The 18,905-nt window shown below is 44.2% G+C and overlaps 2 protein-coding genes and 1 long non-coding RNA gene across 4 annotated transcripts in view; 2 read left to right on the top strand and 1 right to left on the bottom strand.

Moving 5' to 3' along the window:
- The first annotated feature begins 2,660 nt into the window (after positions 1-2,660).
- LOC127005397 (uncharacterized) lies at positions 2,661-10,667 on the top strand. 2 transcript variants are annotated; one of them, XM_050874207.1, is made up of 8 exons: positions 2,661-3,272; positions 4,462-4,610; positions 5,384-5,566; positions 6,768-6,914; positions 7,240-7,251; positions 7,439-7,648; positions 8,758-8,914; positions 9,617-10,667. In XM_050874207.1, exons 1-8 carry the CDS (start codon positions 3,146-3,148, stop codon positions 9,886-9,888), a joined length of 1,257 nt encoding a protein of 418 aa, XP_050730164.1. In that variant the 5' UTR covers positions 2,661-3,145; the 3' UTR covers positions 9,889-10,667. The 2 variants fall into 2 exon arrangements, with proteins under 2 accessions (XP_050730164.1, XP_050730165.1); XM_050874208.1 differs by lacking the exon at positions 7,240-7,251 and having other exon boundaries at positions 2,664-3,272.
- Positions 10,668-12,423: 1,756 nt separating this feature from the next.
- Positions 12,424-14,854, bottom strand: LOC127005396 (uncharacterized). The gene is made up of 2 exons (XR_007758494.1): positions 13,935-14,854; positions 12,424-13,759 (listed from the first exon to the last, which is right to left on the bottom strand). It is a non-coding gene; the product is annotated as an uncharacterized LOC127005396 (long non-coding RNA).
- Positions 14,855-16,187: 1,333 nt separating this feature from the next.
- LOC127005734 (dual oxidase 2-like) overlaps positions 16,188-18,905 on the top strand; it is a 34,785-nt gene continuing 32,067 nt past the window's right edge. Inside the window, exons 1-2 of the mRNA XM_050874846.1 lie at positions 16,188-16,334; positions 16,939-17,217. Of these exons, the coding sequence (XP_050730803.1) occupies positions 16,330-16,334; positions 16,939-17,217 (284 nt within the window). The 5' untranslated portion in view covers positions 16,188-16,329. The remainder of the gene's footprint in view (positions 16,335-16,938; positions 17,218-18,905) is intronic.

Here is an 18,905-nt window from a genome sequence, read left to right as displayed (position 1 = left end):
CTGCTACACGGTAAAGCCACAAATTTGGCCCGTCGCTGCTACACGGTAATGCCACAAATTTGGCCCGTCGCTCCTACACGATAAAGCCACAAATTTGGCCCGTCGCTCCTACACGATAAAGCCACAAATTTGGCCCGTCGCTCCTACACGATAAAGCCACAAATTTGGCCCGTCGCTGCTACACGGTAATGCCACAAATTTTGCCCGTCGCTCCTACACGATAAAGCCACAAATTTGGCCCGTCGCTGCTGCATGGTAAAGCCACAAATTTGGCCTGTCGCTGCTACACGGTAAAGCCACAAATTTGGCCCGTCGCTGCTACACGGTAAAGCCACAGATTTGGCCTGTCGCTGGTACACGGTAAAGCCACAGATTTGGCCTGTCGCTGCTACCGGGTTAAGTCTTCTCACATTCCTCTGGTACTTAATGGGCGCTGCAGGAACACACTCTGAAGTCATTATTGCACTTTCTCTCCTCCTCCTCTTCTTTCTCTCACCCTTCCTCCTCCAGCCACCTGCCACCCATCACCTTATTATTCCCTTTTCTCTCTTCTGTCCTCTTACTCTTTTGTCTTCCTTCCTCTTTCATTTGCTATCCTCCTCCTCCTCCTCCTGATGATCCTCTGAAGGGTTGTGGCTTAGCATAGTCTCCCAGCTGGTGACGCAACAGGTGGTGACTGGTATGATATTTTTTGGTGTGTGTGTGTGTGTGTGTGTGTGTCTGTGTGTATTGTATGTCAGAAATATATGCATTCATTCTCATTCCACCTGAGTACAATATCTCTACCATGTATGAAAAGTGTGATAAATATATATATTTTGAATTGTTTCCGATCATTGTTTTTTGTCCCATGAGCCTCGACACATGGTACACTTGTTAACAGACCGGAAGATTGTTATTATAGAGATTGTCAAGGCATGTCTCCTCCTGAAATTGACCTCTCTTTTGACCTCTCCTAAGTTTTTTGTCATAGGGGCAATGATGATAATTTCCTGTCCTAAGAGCTTTGACGCACGGTACACTTGTTAACAGACTGGAAGATTATTATTTGGTCAAGTGTATGGAGTTATTTTTCCCCTATAATCTCCCTCATCTCTTCTTCATCACCTTGAATGTACCTGCATCACCCTGTATGTGTGTATGTATCAGAGCTGTTTCTCTTCCCTCCTCCCACACCCACAAATCCCTGGTACAGTAATTGATCTTCATTAACCCATGCGCTGTGTTTGGCACGGATTTGGCCTTCACTGGTATCCTGGTAACACACACTCCCAGGTCTTTCTCTGACTCTGTGGTGGATAGTGGAGTGTTTCCCATGTGGTATTGGTATGCTGGATATCCCCTCCCAAGGTGCAGGACTTTACATTTTCCTTCATTGAACTGTAGCAGCCACTCTTTGCTCCATTCCTATAGCTTGGTGGTGTCTTCTTGTAGGAAATTCGTAGTCAAGGGTTTAAACCAGCAACCTATTGTCGGCATGGCCCCACATTGCATTGGGTTTCCTCAGTGTAGGAAAGGCAAATAATGTACTCTTTGTTTTCTACGGCAAAGGAGGCAACCCAAGGAGGAGAATGTGAGGCAAAATACTTTGTGGGTCTTGCTTAACAATTCCTATTTACTTATTTCTACGGTGACTAGTGACTCTTGTCCGCGGCCGTCGCCAGAGAAGGTGACGCGCTTTCGTAAACATTATCCCCTATTTTCAAAGCGTTTCCATGACTGTTGAAGGTTTGTAGAAAAGATATATGAAGAGATACTGATATTTCATAGGGTAGGTAATGAGATACTGGCATGGACCTAAAACGAATCTTAACTTAGATGAACTTCTGTGTGTTGAGAGACCTTTAACTGTGACCCATTTTGGTGCACTATTTCACAATGTCCCCGTAGAGTCATACCTCCAACATTTCCCATTTTCTATGACCCTCGGAGCATGGGTCATCCTACCTGTTACTCCTTCGGGGAAACTCAACAGAACTGCAAGAGAGGATACCCACCGCTATGCCATCACTGCCATGCCCCGGGAGTTTATATTCTCTTTTTCTATTTTCCTACACGTCCTCTGCTTGTATCGAAACACACGAGAAATGAATCAAGACAAGGTGAGGGAAAAGGAGAAGAAGAAGGAGGAGAAGGAGAAAGATGGGGCAATGTACACCCCCCCCCCTGGCTAAGTGGGTTATGGGAGGCTCGTTCATCAGGCATAGTCGCCGCACTACATATATAGGGACCAGCCACAAGGGACTGCCCACAGGAATTATAAACCAGTGGCAAATGAAGAAAACCTGCAATCTAAGGGAAATACAGGATACAGTACACACACAAATAAAGAGAAAATATAAAAAGTGTATTAGTAGAAAATAAAATAAAGGTAATCATCATCATCATCATCATTATCATCTTTTAACGTCCATTTATTCCCTATGCACTGAACGGGACATGAGCCTCCTCCACTGTTGCCGGTCCATAGCCATTTCTTCCGTGATGTTCAGCTTCCTCCTCCTATCTTCCTCCACCACCTTTCTCCACGTCTTCCTTGGCCTTCCTGGGGGTAACATGATTAAGTGGAAGGTAAAAACAGTCTCGTCCACCCTCAAACACCAGCCATTTTCTCTCAGCCACGAAATTTTCCCTTGTCTTCTGTGTCAATCCATTAAGTTTCGCTCAGTGGGACCAAATGACACAGAACTCATTTACGGGCAAGAGAAATGAAGGGCTGTGAAGCTGGGAGAACCTGACGACCCCTAAGGCAGCCCCGGGGTAGAGGAACACCCTGGGGGAAGGAGACATGAAGAGCACCAGTGAGTCTCAGGTTCAAGAGTCCATCGCTCGTTCTGGAAGACTTCGTCCCCAGCGTCTCCATGATATTAGTGGGATTTTGTATTACAGTGGGGAAAGTTAAGTTACACAGCACCATTGAAGAGGAAACTGTGTGAATAAAGAGAAGAGAGGACCGAGAGGAGGAGGACCAGGAGGAGGAGGACCTAAGAAGAGCTACCAAGCGTTCCTTCAAGAAGAAGAAGAAGAGGAGGAGGAGGAAGCTCTCACCCTCCCTCAGGCCAGCGCGGGACGGACGGACGCTTTTGCAAACTTTAAGGGAGGAAATCGAGGTGTTGGCGCCCGTGTCCTCCATGTCCCAGTAGCCATGTCCACGTACCAGGTCAGGTCACTGGAGGAGGCTGACCAGATCATCCGTGAGCACGAGAGGAAGACCAAGACGACCTACGCCCTCCTGCGCTCCACCAAGAACTTCGGTTGTGTGGATGTGCCTGGTGAGGACACGGGGCACAGGAGGACACGGGGGACACTGGGACACAGGGGACAGGAGGACAGGGGACACGGGACACGGAGGACACGGAGACACAGGAGACAGGAGGACACGGGTAAAGGGGAGGGGAGGACACGGGGGACACAGGGGACACGGAGGACACGGAGACACAGGAGACAGGAGGACACGGGTAAAGGGGAGGGGAGGACACGGTAACACGGGGGACACGGACACAGGGGACAGGAGGACACGGGGTACAGGGGACAGGAGGACACAAGGAACCCGGGATACAGGAGGACACGGGGACACAGCAGACGGGACATGGTGGGAAGGACACGGGACACAGGGTAAGGGGAGGATACAGGTTACAGGACATGGTGGGAAGGACACAGGCTGGGCACAGGGGGAGGACATGGGACACAGGGTAAGGGGAGGATACAGGCTACAGGACACAGTGGGAAGGACATGGGCTACAGGACAAGTTGGGAAGGACACAGGGGGAGGACATGGGCTACAGGACATGTTGAGAAGGACATGGGCTACAGGACACGGTGGGAAGGACATATGAGCATTGGACACTGGGTGCAGAGGGAGTCAGATCAAAGGGCGCTAGACATGGGGCTTCGGGAGGACATGGGTACAGGACATGGGGCTGGGTATGCTTCTTATCCCGCTCACTCTCTTTATTTTCCTGTTTATTCTTCTTAATTAACTGTCGCTTTTATTTTCCATGTCCGAGTCTGCTCATTGAGGGAACCGTTTCACTTTATTTTTCTCTTTATCCTTCTTATTTAACTGTCGCTTTTATTTTCTATGTCCGAGTCTGCTCATCGAGGGAACCGTTTGGGCCTATATCAATTTTTTATTTTCCTTTGATGCCCTTCAATGGATCTCTGTAATAATAATAATGAAGTGCCACAAGGTTAGAGTCTCATGTCACCTCTCCCATCACCTGAAATTGACCTCTTTTGCCGGAGGAGCTTTTAGTGTTATTTTTGGTGAAGTTTCTGAATAACGATAATAATAATAATAATAATAATGTTACCTCACCGCCCAGAATTGACCTCTCTTGACCTCTCGTTCTTAATTTGTCTTTCGCCGGAGGAGCGCTTAGTGTTATTTCTGGTGATGTTTATTTTATGCCATTGACCTGCCTCCCTCGCTGTAATAAAATAACCCCAATGTCTTCCCAGCGTGCGCCAATGACGAGAATGAGGTGCGGTTCGAGACGGTTGGCGTGCCTTACTGCGGCGTTCCCTTCTTTGTGGCCGGCCTCAAGATCCTCCAATGCCAGTCCTACAGAGTGCGTGGCGGAAGAAAAAAGAAGGAGATCAAGATAGAGGTTAGTGAAGGAAATGACGATGAGAACTGTTTCGTTTTATTAATCATTTTCCAGAGTTAGTACGTAGTTTAAGGTACGCTCCACTGCCAGTCCTGTTGAGTGTGCAGCGGAAGGAAAAAGGAGATTAACCCCTTCATTCCGGCTTAGTCCTCTTCTAAACCTCTTAATCCTCTTCCATTTCCTCTTAATCCTCTTCTTAACCTCTTAAGAGAAAATGGAAGAGGATTAAGAGGAGGAATGAGAGGTTTAAAAGAGGATTAATCATCTTCCATTTCCTCCTGACCCTTTCCATACTGTGATGCCGACATCTGCGTCACGGATGGAAAGGGTTAAGATAGAGGTTAGTGAAGGAAAGGATGCCAATTAGAACTTGGTCGTATTGATGATTTCTAGTGTATAAGCTTCGTAATTCTCATTGGTAGTTTAATTCGGTTTATCCATTAATTTGATAACTATGTTGGTGTTAGAAAATGGATTAATTTGTGAAAAGAAAACTTGTAGATACTATTTTGGTAATATACTGGTTAGAATTTGTTATTATCATTATTAGTTAATTATACATATATCTAATTTTCCTATGGCATGTTGTTCTTGATACGTTAATAATGACTGTAGATTAAATTTTGTTGACTGGAAAAAAAAAAAAAAGATGATTAAGAAAGCATTAGCATATCATTGTTATTACTATTGACCATGCTGTTCTTAACACCTGATTGCTTTATAGACTCAATTTTGTCAACTAGAAAAATAGTCAAGTAACCTCATTCGTTCAGTTGACAGGGTCCGGCGCGGGAGTGATCGGCGAGGCGGGGGTCGGGGATGCCGGGGGGGACGACGACGACACGCTGCAGCCCAAGCCCATGGTGAAGAAGAAGAAGAAGGCCGGGCGCACCAACAAAGTGGGCTGCACCGCCACCATCATCATGAAGGAGGTCATCTACTACCCAGAGTTCCAGGTGGGTGCAGGGTTAGAAGCTTGTATGTACTTGTAAACGTTGCGGTCCCTCATTTTGCCCATTTTGGAGGCTCTCGTGGAAGTTGCTGGGGTTTACATGGACTTTGTTGATGCAAGTGAGTTTTACACCCACCATGAACGGGGAAATCACTTATGAAAACCTGGTTAATCTTCTCTGTTGTGGGGCTTGGAGAATAGTCAGAGAATAGTCGTAATGGTTGTAATAGTCGTAATTGGAGAATAGTTGGAGAATAGTCGGAATTTTTATTTATTAATTATTTTTTTTTAGAACAAAGGAGACAGCTCAAGGGCACAAAAAAAGCCCGCTACTCGCTGCTCCTAAAAAAAGAATCAAAAGAGGTGTCCAAAAGAGAGGTTGTAATAGTCGTAATTGGAGAATAGTCAAAGAATGCTTGGAGAATAGTCATAATAGGAGCCTGATATGTTTGAGAATAATGGACAAGAGTGTTCGGTCATCAATGGGTGAATGCATCAGTAGTTATGTTCCCATGCTGGGCTTAGTGTACGGGAGAGGGATTTGTGTGCTTGGGCCCCATACACTAGGTTGCACGTAAAGGTAAAGTTCAGATTGGTCTTTCTACGGATTTACGGTGAAGGAGTGGAGAAGTAGGTACCAAGGATGAAAGTTGTCCAGAAATCAAGAGAAGAGTGGTATAATAGAAAGTGTGTAGTAGCCAAACAGGATAAGGAGAAGGCATGGAACAAACGGAGAAAAAATAGGAGGATAGATCTATGGAATGGGTACAAAAGAAAGAGGACAAGAGTGTGCGGTCATCAGTGGGTGAACGCATTAGTAGTTATGTTCTCGTGCTGGGCTGAGAGTACGGGAGAAGCATTTGCGCCCCATACACTAGGTTGCACGTAAAGGTAAAGTTCGGATTGAGACGTCGAGGCTGTGTATTGAAGAGGATTTGGCAACCCGAAATTGACCTCTCTTTTGGCCATTCTTTACTTTTGTCTATTATGGGAGTGGTGAGTAGCCCCTTTTTTTCTGCACTCTTTTTGTTGCCCTTGAGCTGTCTCCTTTGCTATAAAAAAATAAAAAAAACACTGAGCATTGATGAGTCTGGGGCAATGGACAGGAAGAGTTGGAAGCATAGAGGGCCTGCTGTACTTGGTCACGCACTCATCTCGTCAACTCGCCCAGCTCACGCGTCTAACAAAGGGTCTTTTCCCGACAGCTTTTTGAGCACTCGAAGAACAACCGAATCGCCGTCGCGCGTCAACTGAAGGAGGCGCTGAAGTCCAAGGCCCCGGTGCAGAAGGACAGGATAATCTATGTCACGGTTCCTGCCATGTCGGACCACTTTGGGCACACTGTGGGGCTGGTATGTGTGCCTGTGTGTGTATTTACCTAGTTGTGGTTTTACAGGGCCTGGGGTTTTATGCTCATGTGGTCCCGTCTCTGTATCTATATTTATCAAACTTTTCCTTAAAGCTTTGCACACTCCTTGCCGATACTACATCCTCACTCAGTCTGTTCCAAACCTCTGTGTGTGTGTGTGTCATTTTGAGAATTAAATAATGCACAAATGAATCAAAACACACTAGGTCTATTATATCTATCTTTTTATTCTATCTTTTATTATCTTTTTATTCTAATTGGACTAACGTAAATCCTCTCTTCTCTTCCAAACCATCTCGTGGCCTCAGGGAACGACCAAGGTTAGTATTACTTGAGTGTCTTCATCTTTGCTTGCTGTTTGCATTCACTAAATTTAATTCCGTGCTCTACACATTATCTTTAAGCTTTCACATATTATTTTTCCATACACTAAAATTCTCACACACTCTTTCTTCCCAACTCTATCATCAACACACTCTTTATTTATCTTCCCCCCCCATCGTACAGCAACAGGGCGGGAAACGGCTATTTGTGAAGAACGACTTTTACGGCCACAACGAGCCTGGACCAAGCAAGCGCGTGTACTACCCCGTCAAGCAGGAGAAGCTCAACGTCGCGCAGCTGGCCAAGCGCATGAAAGTGGACGAGGATGACACAGAAGCGCGTGCCAGGGAAGTGAGGGAGGTCCTACAGAGCATCATGGGTCTTACGTACAAGGTGAGGGTTGGGCAGCAGGGGAGGAGGATGATAAGATAGGTTCAAATACTGTTACAAGAGGTGATGGTTCTGTTACGGACTACTGAAGTAATACCTATGGGTGGATGATGTAGTATATGTGTGTGTTTGCTTTACAGTGAATGCAAGTAAACAGACAGCTAGCGCATGAGTACCTTTAGAATCCGTGTATAAGTTTGTTTAAGTAGATGATGTAGTATAAGTGTGTGTTTGCTTTATGGTGAATGCAAGGAAACAGACAGCTGAGTAACTTTAAAATCAGTGTATAAGTTTGTATAAGTATAACTGTTGTATTATGAATCATTTCGTCACCCAAGTTCACATATTTGACAAGCCTTTCGTAGGAGTTTCGAGCATTTCCAGGAGTAGTTTTATGACCCTGGTGGTAGTTTGACCCTCCTTCAGTAGCATGAACCTAAAAAACACTCTTTAGAACCCAGAGAGCCAGCACATGAGTAACTTTAGAATCAGTGTATAAGTTTGTGTAAGTATAAGGGTCATATGAATTATTTCGTCACCCAAGTTCACATATTTGACAAGCCTTTCGTAGGAGTTTGGGGCATTCCCAGGAGTAGTTTTATGACCCTGGTGGTAGTTTGACCCTCCTTCAGTAGCATGAACCTAAAAAACACTCTTTAGAACCCAGACAGCTAGCACATGAGTAACTTTAGAATCAGTGTATAAGTTTGTGTAAGTATAAGGGTCATATTATGAATTATTTCGTCACCCAAGTTCACATATTTGACAAGCCTTTCGTTGGAGTTTGGGGCATTCCCAGGAGTAGTTTTATGACCCTGGTGGTAGTTTGACCCTCCTTCAGTAGCATGAACCTAAAAAAATCACTCTTTAGAACCCAACTGATCCTCACTTTGACCTTTAGAAATTTTTTTTTTTTTTTTTTTTTTTTACATCGAAGGATACAGCTCAAGGGCAACAAAAAGGATACAAAAAAAAAAAAGCCCGCTACTCGCCGCTCCCACAAAAGGAAAAAGTAAAGAGTAGCCAAAAGAGAGGTCAATTTCGGGTGGAGAGGTGTCTTGATAAGTTGATGTGAGGAGCTGAAGTAGTCTTACAATGCCTATGTCTCGCAGCAACCAGGGACCACAGAGGCGTATCGGGAGCTGCACAAGGACCTGATGCACGCCAAGCTGAGGTACCAGCAGACCATGGACACCCTCCTTGGGGGATCGTCCGTCGCACAGATACACGTAGTCGACGGCATCATCGCCCACAACGGGGACCCACTCCGTAAGTATATATATATTTTTTTTTTTGCAGCAAAGGAAACAGCTCAAGGGCATAAAAAAGAAAACTAATGAAAAAGAGAGCCTGCCAATCCCTTCTCCTATAAAATGAGTCAAGAAGAGTGGCTTGCATCCTTACCACAGTCACACATCATGGCAGTCATTATAAATTAAATACACCTGTGTCACTAACTGGGACCCGCTCCGTAAGTTGCTCGCACATCACGTTCCTGGAAGTTTTTTTTTTTTCAGGAAAGGAGACGGTTCAGGGTCAAAAAAAAAAAGTAAACAATAATGAAAAAAAGCCTGCTACTCACTGCTCCCTCCAAAATCTTATAAATCAAAATAAATGACCCCAATAGCCAGTTTTTTAAATGCAGACAAACGTAAATACCCACCACATGACTCCTTGATTTTTCCTACCCTCCTAACCCTCCTGTGGCTACCCTCCCCCCCCCAATACCCACCACATAACTCTCCCTGATTTTTCCTCCCCTCCTAACCCTCCTGTGGCTACCCTCCCCCCCCCAATACCCACCACATAACTCTCCCTGATTTTTCCTCCCCTCCTAACCCTCCTGTGGCTACCCTCCCCCCCCCCAATACCCACCACATAACTCTCCCTGATTTTTCCTCCTCTCCTAACCCTCCTGTGGCTACCCCCCCTCCCCCCATAACTCCCTCTTCTTTTCCTCGCGGCTCACAGAAGGGGCGCCACACCAACACACAGAGGACGCGTGGCCGGCAGCGACTCGAGCCACGGCCGTCACCACCGCCACCTCCGTCAACGTGTCCCTCGCAGCCGCCGCCGCCCCAGTAGCCCCCACCACCACCACCACCACCATCGCCGCCGTTCCGCAGGTCCAGCAGAATCCCGCCACCGCAGCGACCACCACCACAGCAACCACAGACGGGAGCAACCAGGAAACGAGTATATTTATCGAGGCAATGGAGGCGATTCTTAACTCGCAGATGTAGAGTGTATGCGTGTGTGTGTGTGAGAGAGAGAGAGAGAGAGAGAGAGAGAGAGAAAGGATGGACTGCTCTCTCTATGCATTTCTTAGTGTATCATAATGTATCATAACTCGAATAGTTTACATAGTTTAGCGTAATTCTCCTCCTCTTCCTCCTCCTCGCATCGACCCCTGTGTGTGTGTGTGTGTGTGTGTGTGTGTGCGCTGTAACATTCAGATTTCCGTACTGACGTTTTTTATCGTTTACCTTCAGTTCTTATTCTCATGGTTGTTGTAAGTATTTCCGCCCACAAAAGACTGTCCCTCGAAACACCTCCTCCTCCCCTTGTGACGGCAGGCAGCGGCAGGACACACACAGCATTCACTTCTGTTGCTGATGACCCACCATACCCAGCCATTTCGTCCACCTCCACACAGTAAATTAGTTTCTCTTCATCACGTAAGGCCAGTTCATGCACGCCACCTTTGACACTCTCTCAAGGTAAGATTGAAAGTTTTGTTCAAGTTGTTGTATACTTTATTTGATTTAATACTCATGTTTTGTTTACTGAGGTGTAGTGTATGTGTTCCTGGGTTCACGCATACGATTACACTGTGTTCACTTCTGTGTTACTCGATGTTCAGACGCACACATCCTACACTGTTGTACCATTCTACGTTCATGTGTGGACTTACGAACGGCTGCTACAAACCGAATCTTTTTGACGATAGGGGAGACTCTGTAATATCTTCGTACTTGATCGGGGGCTTCGTGGTGCAGTGGTTAGCACACTCAGCTCAACCGAGAGCCGGTTCGATTCGGCGAGGAAAAAATTGGCGCTTTTCCGATACTCCACGCCCCTGTCCACCCAGCAGTGAATGGGTACCAGGTATTAATCGGGGGTTGTGTCCCATCTCCTGGGATCTGTTCCCTTCTCCTATAATTCCTTCCCCTTCTGTCTCTCTCCGGCACATGACCACAGATGCTGCGCCGACTAAACGAAACTTTCCAGTTTTTTGTACTTGATCACTGAATGCTTCACTAATCTGTTTATCTAATCCAATGCCCTTGAAGCCATACCAAAAGAGTTTCTGCTTCTGCCCATTCACTCCATCCTTGCGCACTCCAATCCTCTCATTTCTCTATCGAGTTTCAAGTATTCTATCACTGTGTTCTATTTTATTGGGGGTCATCTTCTTGCTTTTAAATAGTTTCCTCAAGCACATTTCTCCTTCATTTTGTACATAGCTGCGTTTCGGAATATTTTTCGTAGGAAGACTGTATATATATTTCGGTTTCACGTCCTTGTCGCGTCACTGGACTGTGGGTGCTGGGTTGACAGTGCTGTATTAACGGTTGACAGCTACATTGAGGCGCACACACACCCAGCGTACATGGTTGAGTTTGGCGAGATATTTTGCGTAGATTTTTGTTTCGATATTTGCATTTCCTCCTTTCCTTCTTTTTCCACAAACGTAAATGGGTGCTATGTCCTTCTACACAGTTAACGATAATACGGACTCATACTCGGATACTATTTATACTGTTTTTTACTTAGCTGTGCACTGTGTATGTGGGGAAGCTGATGCAGTATTAAGCGGTCACAGAAACACACTGCCTGGCCTCTTGTGGTAGTTTTGTGCCGATACAGAAATCTTTCGGTCATGGTGAGAGGCTTTCTGCACATTGTTTATCATCACTGAAGTGTCACAAATTACTTTTCTTCTTCAGCGCTACAGGCGTGTAATACATATTCTGTCTAGTAATGTTTATATCCAAATGGTATGTTTGTATATGAGGTGTTTAGTGTAATTCTTGCTGCATCGTGTGGGTGTGGTGGAGCAAGTTAAGGAACAAGTAACCTTAAACTGGGTGATTTGTAGAGATTAAACTTCATGAGCCGAGTTACCGATGACTGTAAACTTTTCCTAAAACACGATTTGTTAAAACTATGAAAATGTCGGGTCTTAAAAAACAATACAAATTACCTCCTAAATTAAATAAATATTGAAGAAAACATCAATATTTTCCATCATTTCTGAAAATCTGTAATTCATTGAGATAACGAGCTCTAAATATTGAATTCAGAGAGCTACTGTGTCACTCATTTGTACACTATACGCCTCAATATACCAGAAGATGCCAGAAGAGGTGCTTGTGTGACACTGACTTTAAGGAATATGCAAGTGACTCAGGAGAGGAACAACTTTTATTTATGGTGTCAAAGTTAATTTCCATATCTTGTCCTCTGTGTCTTTCTTCATCATGCCAAGCCTCCCTTCCCTCCATCCTTCCCACCCCCTCCTCTTTTGGCTTCCTTTTATCCTATTGCAAGTGACTCAGGAGTGGAACAACTTTTATCTATGGTGTCAAAGTTAATTTCCATATCTTGTCCTCTGTGTCTTTCTCCGTCATGCCAAGCCTCCCTTCCCTCCATCCTTACCACCCCCTCCTCTTATCTATGGTGTCAAGTTAATTTCCATATCTTGTCCTCTGTATCTTTCTCTGTACCCCTCTTTTGCTTCCTTTTTTCCCTATTACAAGTGACTCAGGAGTGGAACATATCTTGTCCTCTGTATCTTTCTCCGTCATGCCAAGCCTCCCTTCCCTCCATCCTTTCCACCCCCTCCTCTTTTGGCTTCCTTTTATCCTATTGCAAGTGACTCAGGAGAGGAACAACTTTTATCTATGGTGTCAAAGTTAATTTCCATATCTTGTCCTCTGTATCTTTCTCTGTCATGCCAAGCCTCCCTTCCCTCCATCCTTTCCACCCCCTCCTCTTTTGGCTTCCTTTTATCCTATTGCAAGTGACTCAGGAGTGGAACAACTTTTATCTATGGTGTCAAAGTTAATTTCAATATCTTGTCCTCTGTATCTTTCTCCGTCATGCCAAGCCTCCCTTCCCTCCATCCTTTCCACCCCCTCCTCTTTTGGCCTCCTTTTATCCTATTGCAAGTGACTCAGGAGAGGAACAACTTTTATCTATGGTGTCAAAGTTAATTTCCATATCTTGTCCTCTGTGTCTTTCTCTGTCGTGCCAAGTCTCCCTTCCCTCCATCCTTCCCACCCCCTCCTCTTTTGGCTTCCTTTTATCCTATTGCAAGTGACTCAGGAGTGGAACAACTTTTATCTATGGTGTCAAAGTTAATTTCCATCTTTTGTCCTCTGTATCTTTCTCTGTCATGCCAAGCCTCCCTTCCCTCCATCCTTTCCACCCCCTCCTCTTTTGGCTTCCTTTTATCCTATTACTTGGCAGCTCCATTTTCATCATCATCCTTCCAGTATGTACTCAGCATCTCTACTCCCTCTATGGGCCCTAATTTTAATCCTGGCCTGGGCTGTCACTGTGTAGGTCGCCCAGCTGTTCATCCTCCCTCCTGGCTGGTCGATAAATGGGTACCTGGGAAACCTGGGGAAGGTAAACTGTGGTAACCTGGACGTCATATTGGCCCTGTGTTCTTGGGTGATGGGTTCTTATTCACTACAGGCTCAAGGGGCAAATGTTATGGAGATGAGCACTGAGGCCGCGCACAGCTATAGCGTATGCCCTCAACTTTACCTTACGTCTTTGCATATCGTCACCTTCGTAAAGTAACCGCCCATGTCATCGTTTTCTACTTTACCGGAAATCGGAAAAGAATCATCATTATCTCATGGTTTAACCCGGTAGCTGCGGGGATCATGTTTCTTAATGGTCCCTCTAAGCGAGAAAAATGAGAAAAAATCATCACTCATACAAACCATTTCATAATATATATCGAAGCGTTTGTGATCAGTTTATGTATCATCTATTTTTTGGGGTTTATATCATGGCACAGATTTGGCCCTTTGCTGCTACACGGTAAAGCCACAAATTTGGCCCGTCGCTGCTACACGGTAAAGCCACAAATTTGGCCTGTCGCTGCTACACGGTAAAGCCACAAATTTGGCCTGTCGCTGCTACACGGTAAAGCCACAAATTTGGCCTGTCGCTGCTACACGGTAAAGCCACAAATTTAGCCTGTCGCTGCTACACGGTAAAGCCACAAATTTGGCCCGTCGCTGCTACATGGTAAAGCCACAAATTTGACCCGTCCCTGCTACACGGTAAAGCCACAAATTTAGCCCGTCGCTGCTACACGGTAAAGCCACAAATTTGGCCCGTCGCGGCTACATGGTAAAGCCACAAATTTGACCCGTCCCTGCTACACGGTAAAGCCACAAATTTAGCCTGTCACTGCTGCACGGTAAAGCCACAAATTTGTCCCGTCGCTGCTACCGGGTTAAGATTTAGGCAGAAATGAAAAGGTCAATTCTAGAACACTCAAACCCTGAACAACAAAGGCAACTATGCAAAAATGGGTGTCATGTTAAAAAATTGACGTAGACAAAAACCTGGAAATCACTGAAAAATGACTCGGGCAAATAATTTATGAGGGTGACGATATAAAGTGTTATGTAGACCCACACTATCAAGGGCATAACAGACATATTCACAGACAGTTCTCAAATTATGCATACTATACATATTTTTTGGGTATGTAGATATATTGTGAAGGGTGATTTTGTTGAAGTTGTTCATTGAAATTATTATTATTATTGTGTACATTTTTTTAGCTGTATAAAAGTTGTTTGTCCCCCTGTACAAATACAAAAGATATAATTATGAACATTCAAATAAAGAAGAAATGGGTCGGAGGTTATTTTTGTTACTGATGCGAGTTGGTGGTGATGGTTACTCGGGATTATATATTAGCTCCTTCCACAACAAATTATTAAAGGTAAAAGTCTTAGTGTGATATGCTCAGACGCTCCCTCCTCTCACAACAAATACACAGTTCCAAATGCCACAGAGGTTATCAGAAAGGTTCCTATGAGTGGTGGTGATGGTTACTTGTGATTATATATTAGCTCCTTCCACAACAAATTATTAAAGGGAAAAGTCTTAGGGTGATATGCTCAGACGCTCCCTCCTCTCACAATAAATACACAGTTCCAAATGCCACAGAGGTTATCAGAAAGGTTCCTATGAGTGGTGGTGATGGTTACTCGGGATTATATATTAGCTCCTTCCACAACAAATTATTAAAGGGAAAAGTCTTAGTGCGATATGCTCAGACGCTCCCTCCTCTCACAATAAATACACAGTTCCAAATGCCACAGAGGTTATCAGAAAGGTTCCTATGAGTGGTGGTGATGGTTACTTGTGATTATATATTAGCTCCTTCCACAACAAATTATTAAAGGTAAAAGTCTTAGTGTGATATGCTCAGACGCTCCCTCATCTCACAACAAATACACAGTTCCAAATGCCACAGAGGTTATCAGAAAGGTTCCTATGAGTGGTGGTGATGGTTACTTGTGATTATATATTAGCTCCTTCCACAACAAATTATTAAAGGGAAAAGTCTTAGTGCGATATGCTCAGACGCTCCCTCATCTCACAACAAATACACAGTTCCAAATGCCACAGAGGTTATCAGAAAGGTTCCTATGAGTGGTGGTGATGGTTACTTGTGATTATATATTAGCTCCTTCCACAACAAATTATTAAAGGGAAAAGTCTTAGGGTGGTATGCTCAGACGCTCCCTCCTCTCGCAACAAATACACAGTTCCAAATGCCACAGAGGTTATCAGAAAGGTTCCCATGAGTGTGTTTTTTCATGTTCATGGTACAGGAGCATTTTCATATTACCACCAGGGTCATAAAGCTACCCATGGAAATACCCACACCTCCTATGAAAGCCTTATCAAATGTGTGTGTGTGTGTGAGCCCTGAAACAACAAATATAATCAAATGCCACAAAGGTCGTGAGAAAGTTCCCATGAGTGTGTTTTCTCACGTTCATGGTACAGGAGCATTGTCATATTACCACCAGGGTCATAAATCTACCCATGGAAATACCCACAACTCCTACGAAAGCCTTATCACAAGAGGAATAGAGGAGGGAAAAGGAGAACAGTTGCTTGATAGAGGAAACTGTAAGACCAATTGAACAGTAACCCCAAGAAAAAGAAAATGGGAAAAGGCTGCAGATGAGGAAAAAAGAAAATGTAAGACCAATTGAACAGTAACCCCAAGAAAAAGAAAATGGGAAAAGGCTGCAGATGAGGAAAAAAGAAAAATGTAAGACCAATTAAACGGTAACCCCATTAAAAGGAAAACAGGAAAAGACAACCATAGAAGAAGAAAAAGGATGAAAGACCAACCCCTAGAAACTGGAAACAGCAAAAAACAACCATAGAAGAAGAAAAAAGATGAAAGACCAAGCTGGAACCAAAACAGTGATCCCTTCAAACTGGAAACGGGATAAGGTTGCCGAAGAAGATGATAGAGGAGAAGGGAGGAGGAGACCATAGGGGCATCTCAGCAGTGTGTCTTATCAGTTCTAATCTTGTCATATCCTGCCCAGCCTCCCTCAAAGCCCAGTCCCACATGTCCCACGCTCAGTATCCTTCCTGTGGCCAGCGAGGGACCCACATAGATGCGGTGAGCTCCTTTTGTTCTGTCTAAAAGTGGCCATTGTTGATTTTGTTATGTGATTTTAACTTTTTCTGTCCTTCTTCCCTTTCCTTTATTTTCATTGTTTTCTTTTCTCCTTTCTCGGTCATTTTTTGCTTTTTCCTTACTTGCTTTTTCCCTTCCCTTCCTTTCTTTTTCTTTTTTTTTCTTTTCATTTTCTCCTATGTACGTACTCTGCTTTCTCTGTTTTTTCCTTCCCTTCCTTTCTTTTGCTTTTTTTTCCTTTCATTTTCTCCTACGTACGTACTCTGCTTTCTCTGTTTTTTCCTTCCTTTCCTTTCTTTTTCCTGTTTTCCTTCTATTCCTCTTTTTTTTTTTTGCTTTTTCTTACCTTCCTTTTTCCTTCCCTCTCCTTTCTCTTCCTTTTTTCCTTTTTTTTTCCTCTCCTCAACATACTCAGCCCATCTCTGCCCCTTCGTCTTCTTTTCCAGCAGTGTCCCATCTTTTCCAGCAGTGTCCCATCTTTTCCAGCAGTGTCCTATCTTTTCCAGTAGTATCCCATCTTTTCCAGCAGTATCCCATCTTTTCCAGCAGTGTCCCATCTTTTCCAGCATCGTCCCATCTTTTCCAGGGGTGTGCAGGGCTTGTGTGCGGCCCTGGTGTTGGTGGGGCTGATGGGGGGTGATGGAGGGGGCGCACAGTTACCTCCTCCACGGCCTGACCCTCGGACCTGGGCCACTGGTGATGATGTAGGGGGAACACAGTCACCTCCGCGACCTGACCCTCGGACCTGGGCCACTGGTGATGATGTAGAGGGAACACAGCCTTCTCTGCGACCTGACCCTCTGACCTGGGCCAAGGGTGATCAGCGACTTGGCTTCTTGGACTGGCTCATCGGAAGCTGCACCAGGTAGGAAAGTAATAGATAAGGAAATAGTGAAAGGGAAATAATAGACAGGGAAATAGAGGAGGGAATTGACATTAGTAAAGTTTCTCGACTAGTTATGTATATATATCCCTTACCATGACAACTCTCTCCTTGCTCCTAAACTCACTGATAAGATATTGTAACGAGATATTGACAGTCGTAAACTTTCTCGACTAGCTAAGTGTGTATATCCCTTACTCTAACAGCTATCTCCTTGCTCCTAAACTCACTGATAAGAAATTGTAACGAGATATTGACAGTCATAAACTTTCACAACTAGCTATGTACGTGTATCGCTTTTTACAACAACTATCTCCTTACTCCTAAACTCACTGATAAGATATTGTAACGAAATATTGACAGTCGCAAAGCTTCCAGTCTGCCATTACTTTTTTCTTGCTCTTAAACTGACTGATAAGATAATAAACTGCCCTGAGGTGTTGGCAGTCTCAAAGCTTCCAGTCTGCCATTAGTTTTATCTGTGTGCTTGAGAAACTCCACCCATATTTCCTGCGCCACAAGGACTGCTCGTAACGCTGAGACACGATTTCCTGGCTTGCTCGCTCACTTCACACACTGATTAGATAACAAGAAGAATTTCCCCTCGAGTATTTTAAGATGTGGGAATGGTGTGAATTAAAATGTAAGTGTATTTTAAGATGTGGGAATGGTGTGAATTAAAATGTAAGTGAAGTAAAATGGTACTGATTAGATAAAAAGAAGAATTTACACACTTAGTTTAACCCGGTAGCTGCGGGGATCATGTTTCTTAAAGGCCCCTCTAAGCGAGAAAAATGAGAAAAAATCATCACTCACGCAAACCATTTCATAATATATATCAACGCATTTGTGATCAGTTTATGCATCATCTGTTTTGGGGTTTATATCATGGCATAAATTTGGCCCGTCGCTGCTACACGGTAAAGCCACAAATTTGGCCCGTCGCTGCTACACGGTAAAGCCACAAATTTGGCCCGTCGCTGGTATCAGGTTAAGATGTTCCTGGTTGTTAAGTGGTATTGATTAGATAAGAAGAAGATGAATTTCCACACTGCTAAGATGCACACAACCATTAAAATTGGAAACGTCATTAGGTAGCATTTTGATGAATAGGTGCAAACTTAAGCAATCTCTTTGAAAGGGGAAGTGTTTATGCAAAAGGGATTGAATAATATGAAGAAAAAAGGACTTCATCATCTCCATTTTAAACTTTTTTTGGTCAATCATCTATTCACTTTTTTATTTGGGGAGTGATTAGCAGGCTTTTTTTTCTTTCTTTTTCTTTTTTCTCAAGTACAGTCGTCCCTTAAATAGTACAGTTTCCAATAGTTCGGTTTTGGTTGTATACGGATTGTCTGGAAGATCTTTTTAGGATTTTTAAATTTCCTGCTCGTCGGGAAATTCAAAAATCCTAAAGAAATCTTCCATGAAAATCCACATAAAACCGAAACTGAACCATTGGAAACCGTACTATTTGAGGGATGACTGTATTGTGTTTTCCCTTGAGCTGCTACTGTAAAAAAAAGCCTTGTAGTGGTGGCGGTGCAGACCTCTTCCCTTCCTTTCAAATGCTAATAATGGTGGGAATTATGATCTTAACAGTATTCCAAGTAAGACAAAAGTATACTCTTCCCTACAAGATTTTTCTTTTCCCTTCGCTCCTAACTCTT

This window comes from Eriocheir sinensis, chromosome 30, assembly GCF_024679095.1.
Source record: "Eriocheir sinensis breed Jianghai 21 chromosome 30, ASM2467909v1, whole genome shotgun sequence".
Lineage (NCBI taxonomy): Eukaryota > Metazoa > Arthropoda > Malacostraca > Decapoda > Varunidae > Eriocheir > Eriocheir sinensis.
Note: the sequence above shows the minus strand (reverse complement) of the source record. Positions and strands in the feature narration are given on the sequence as shown.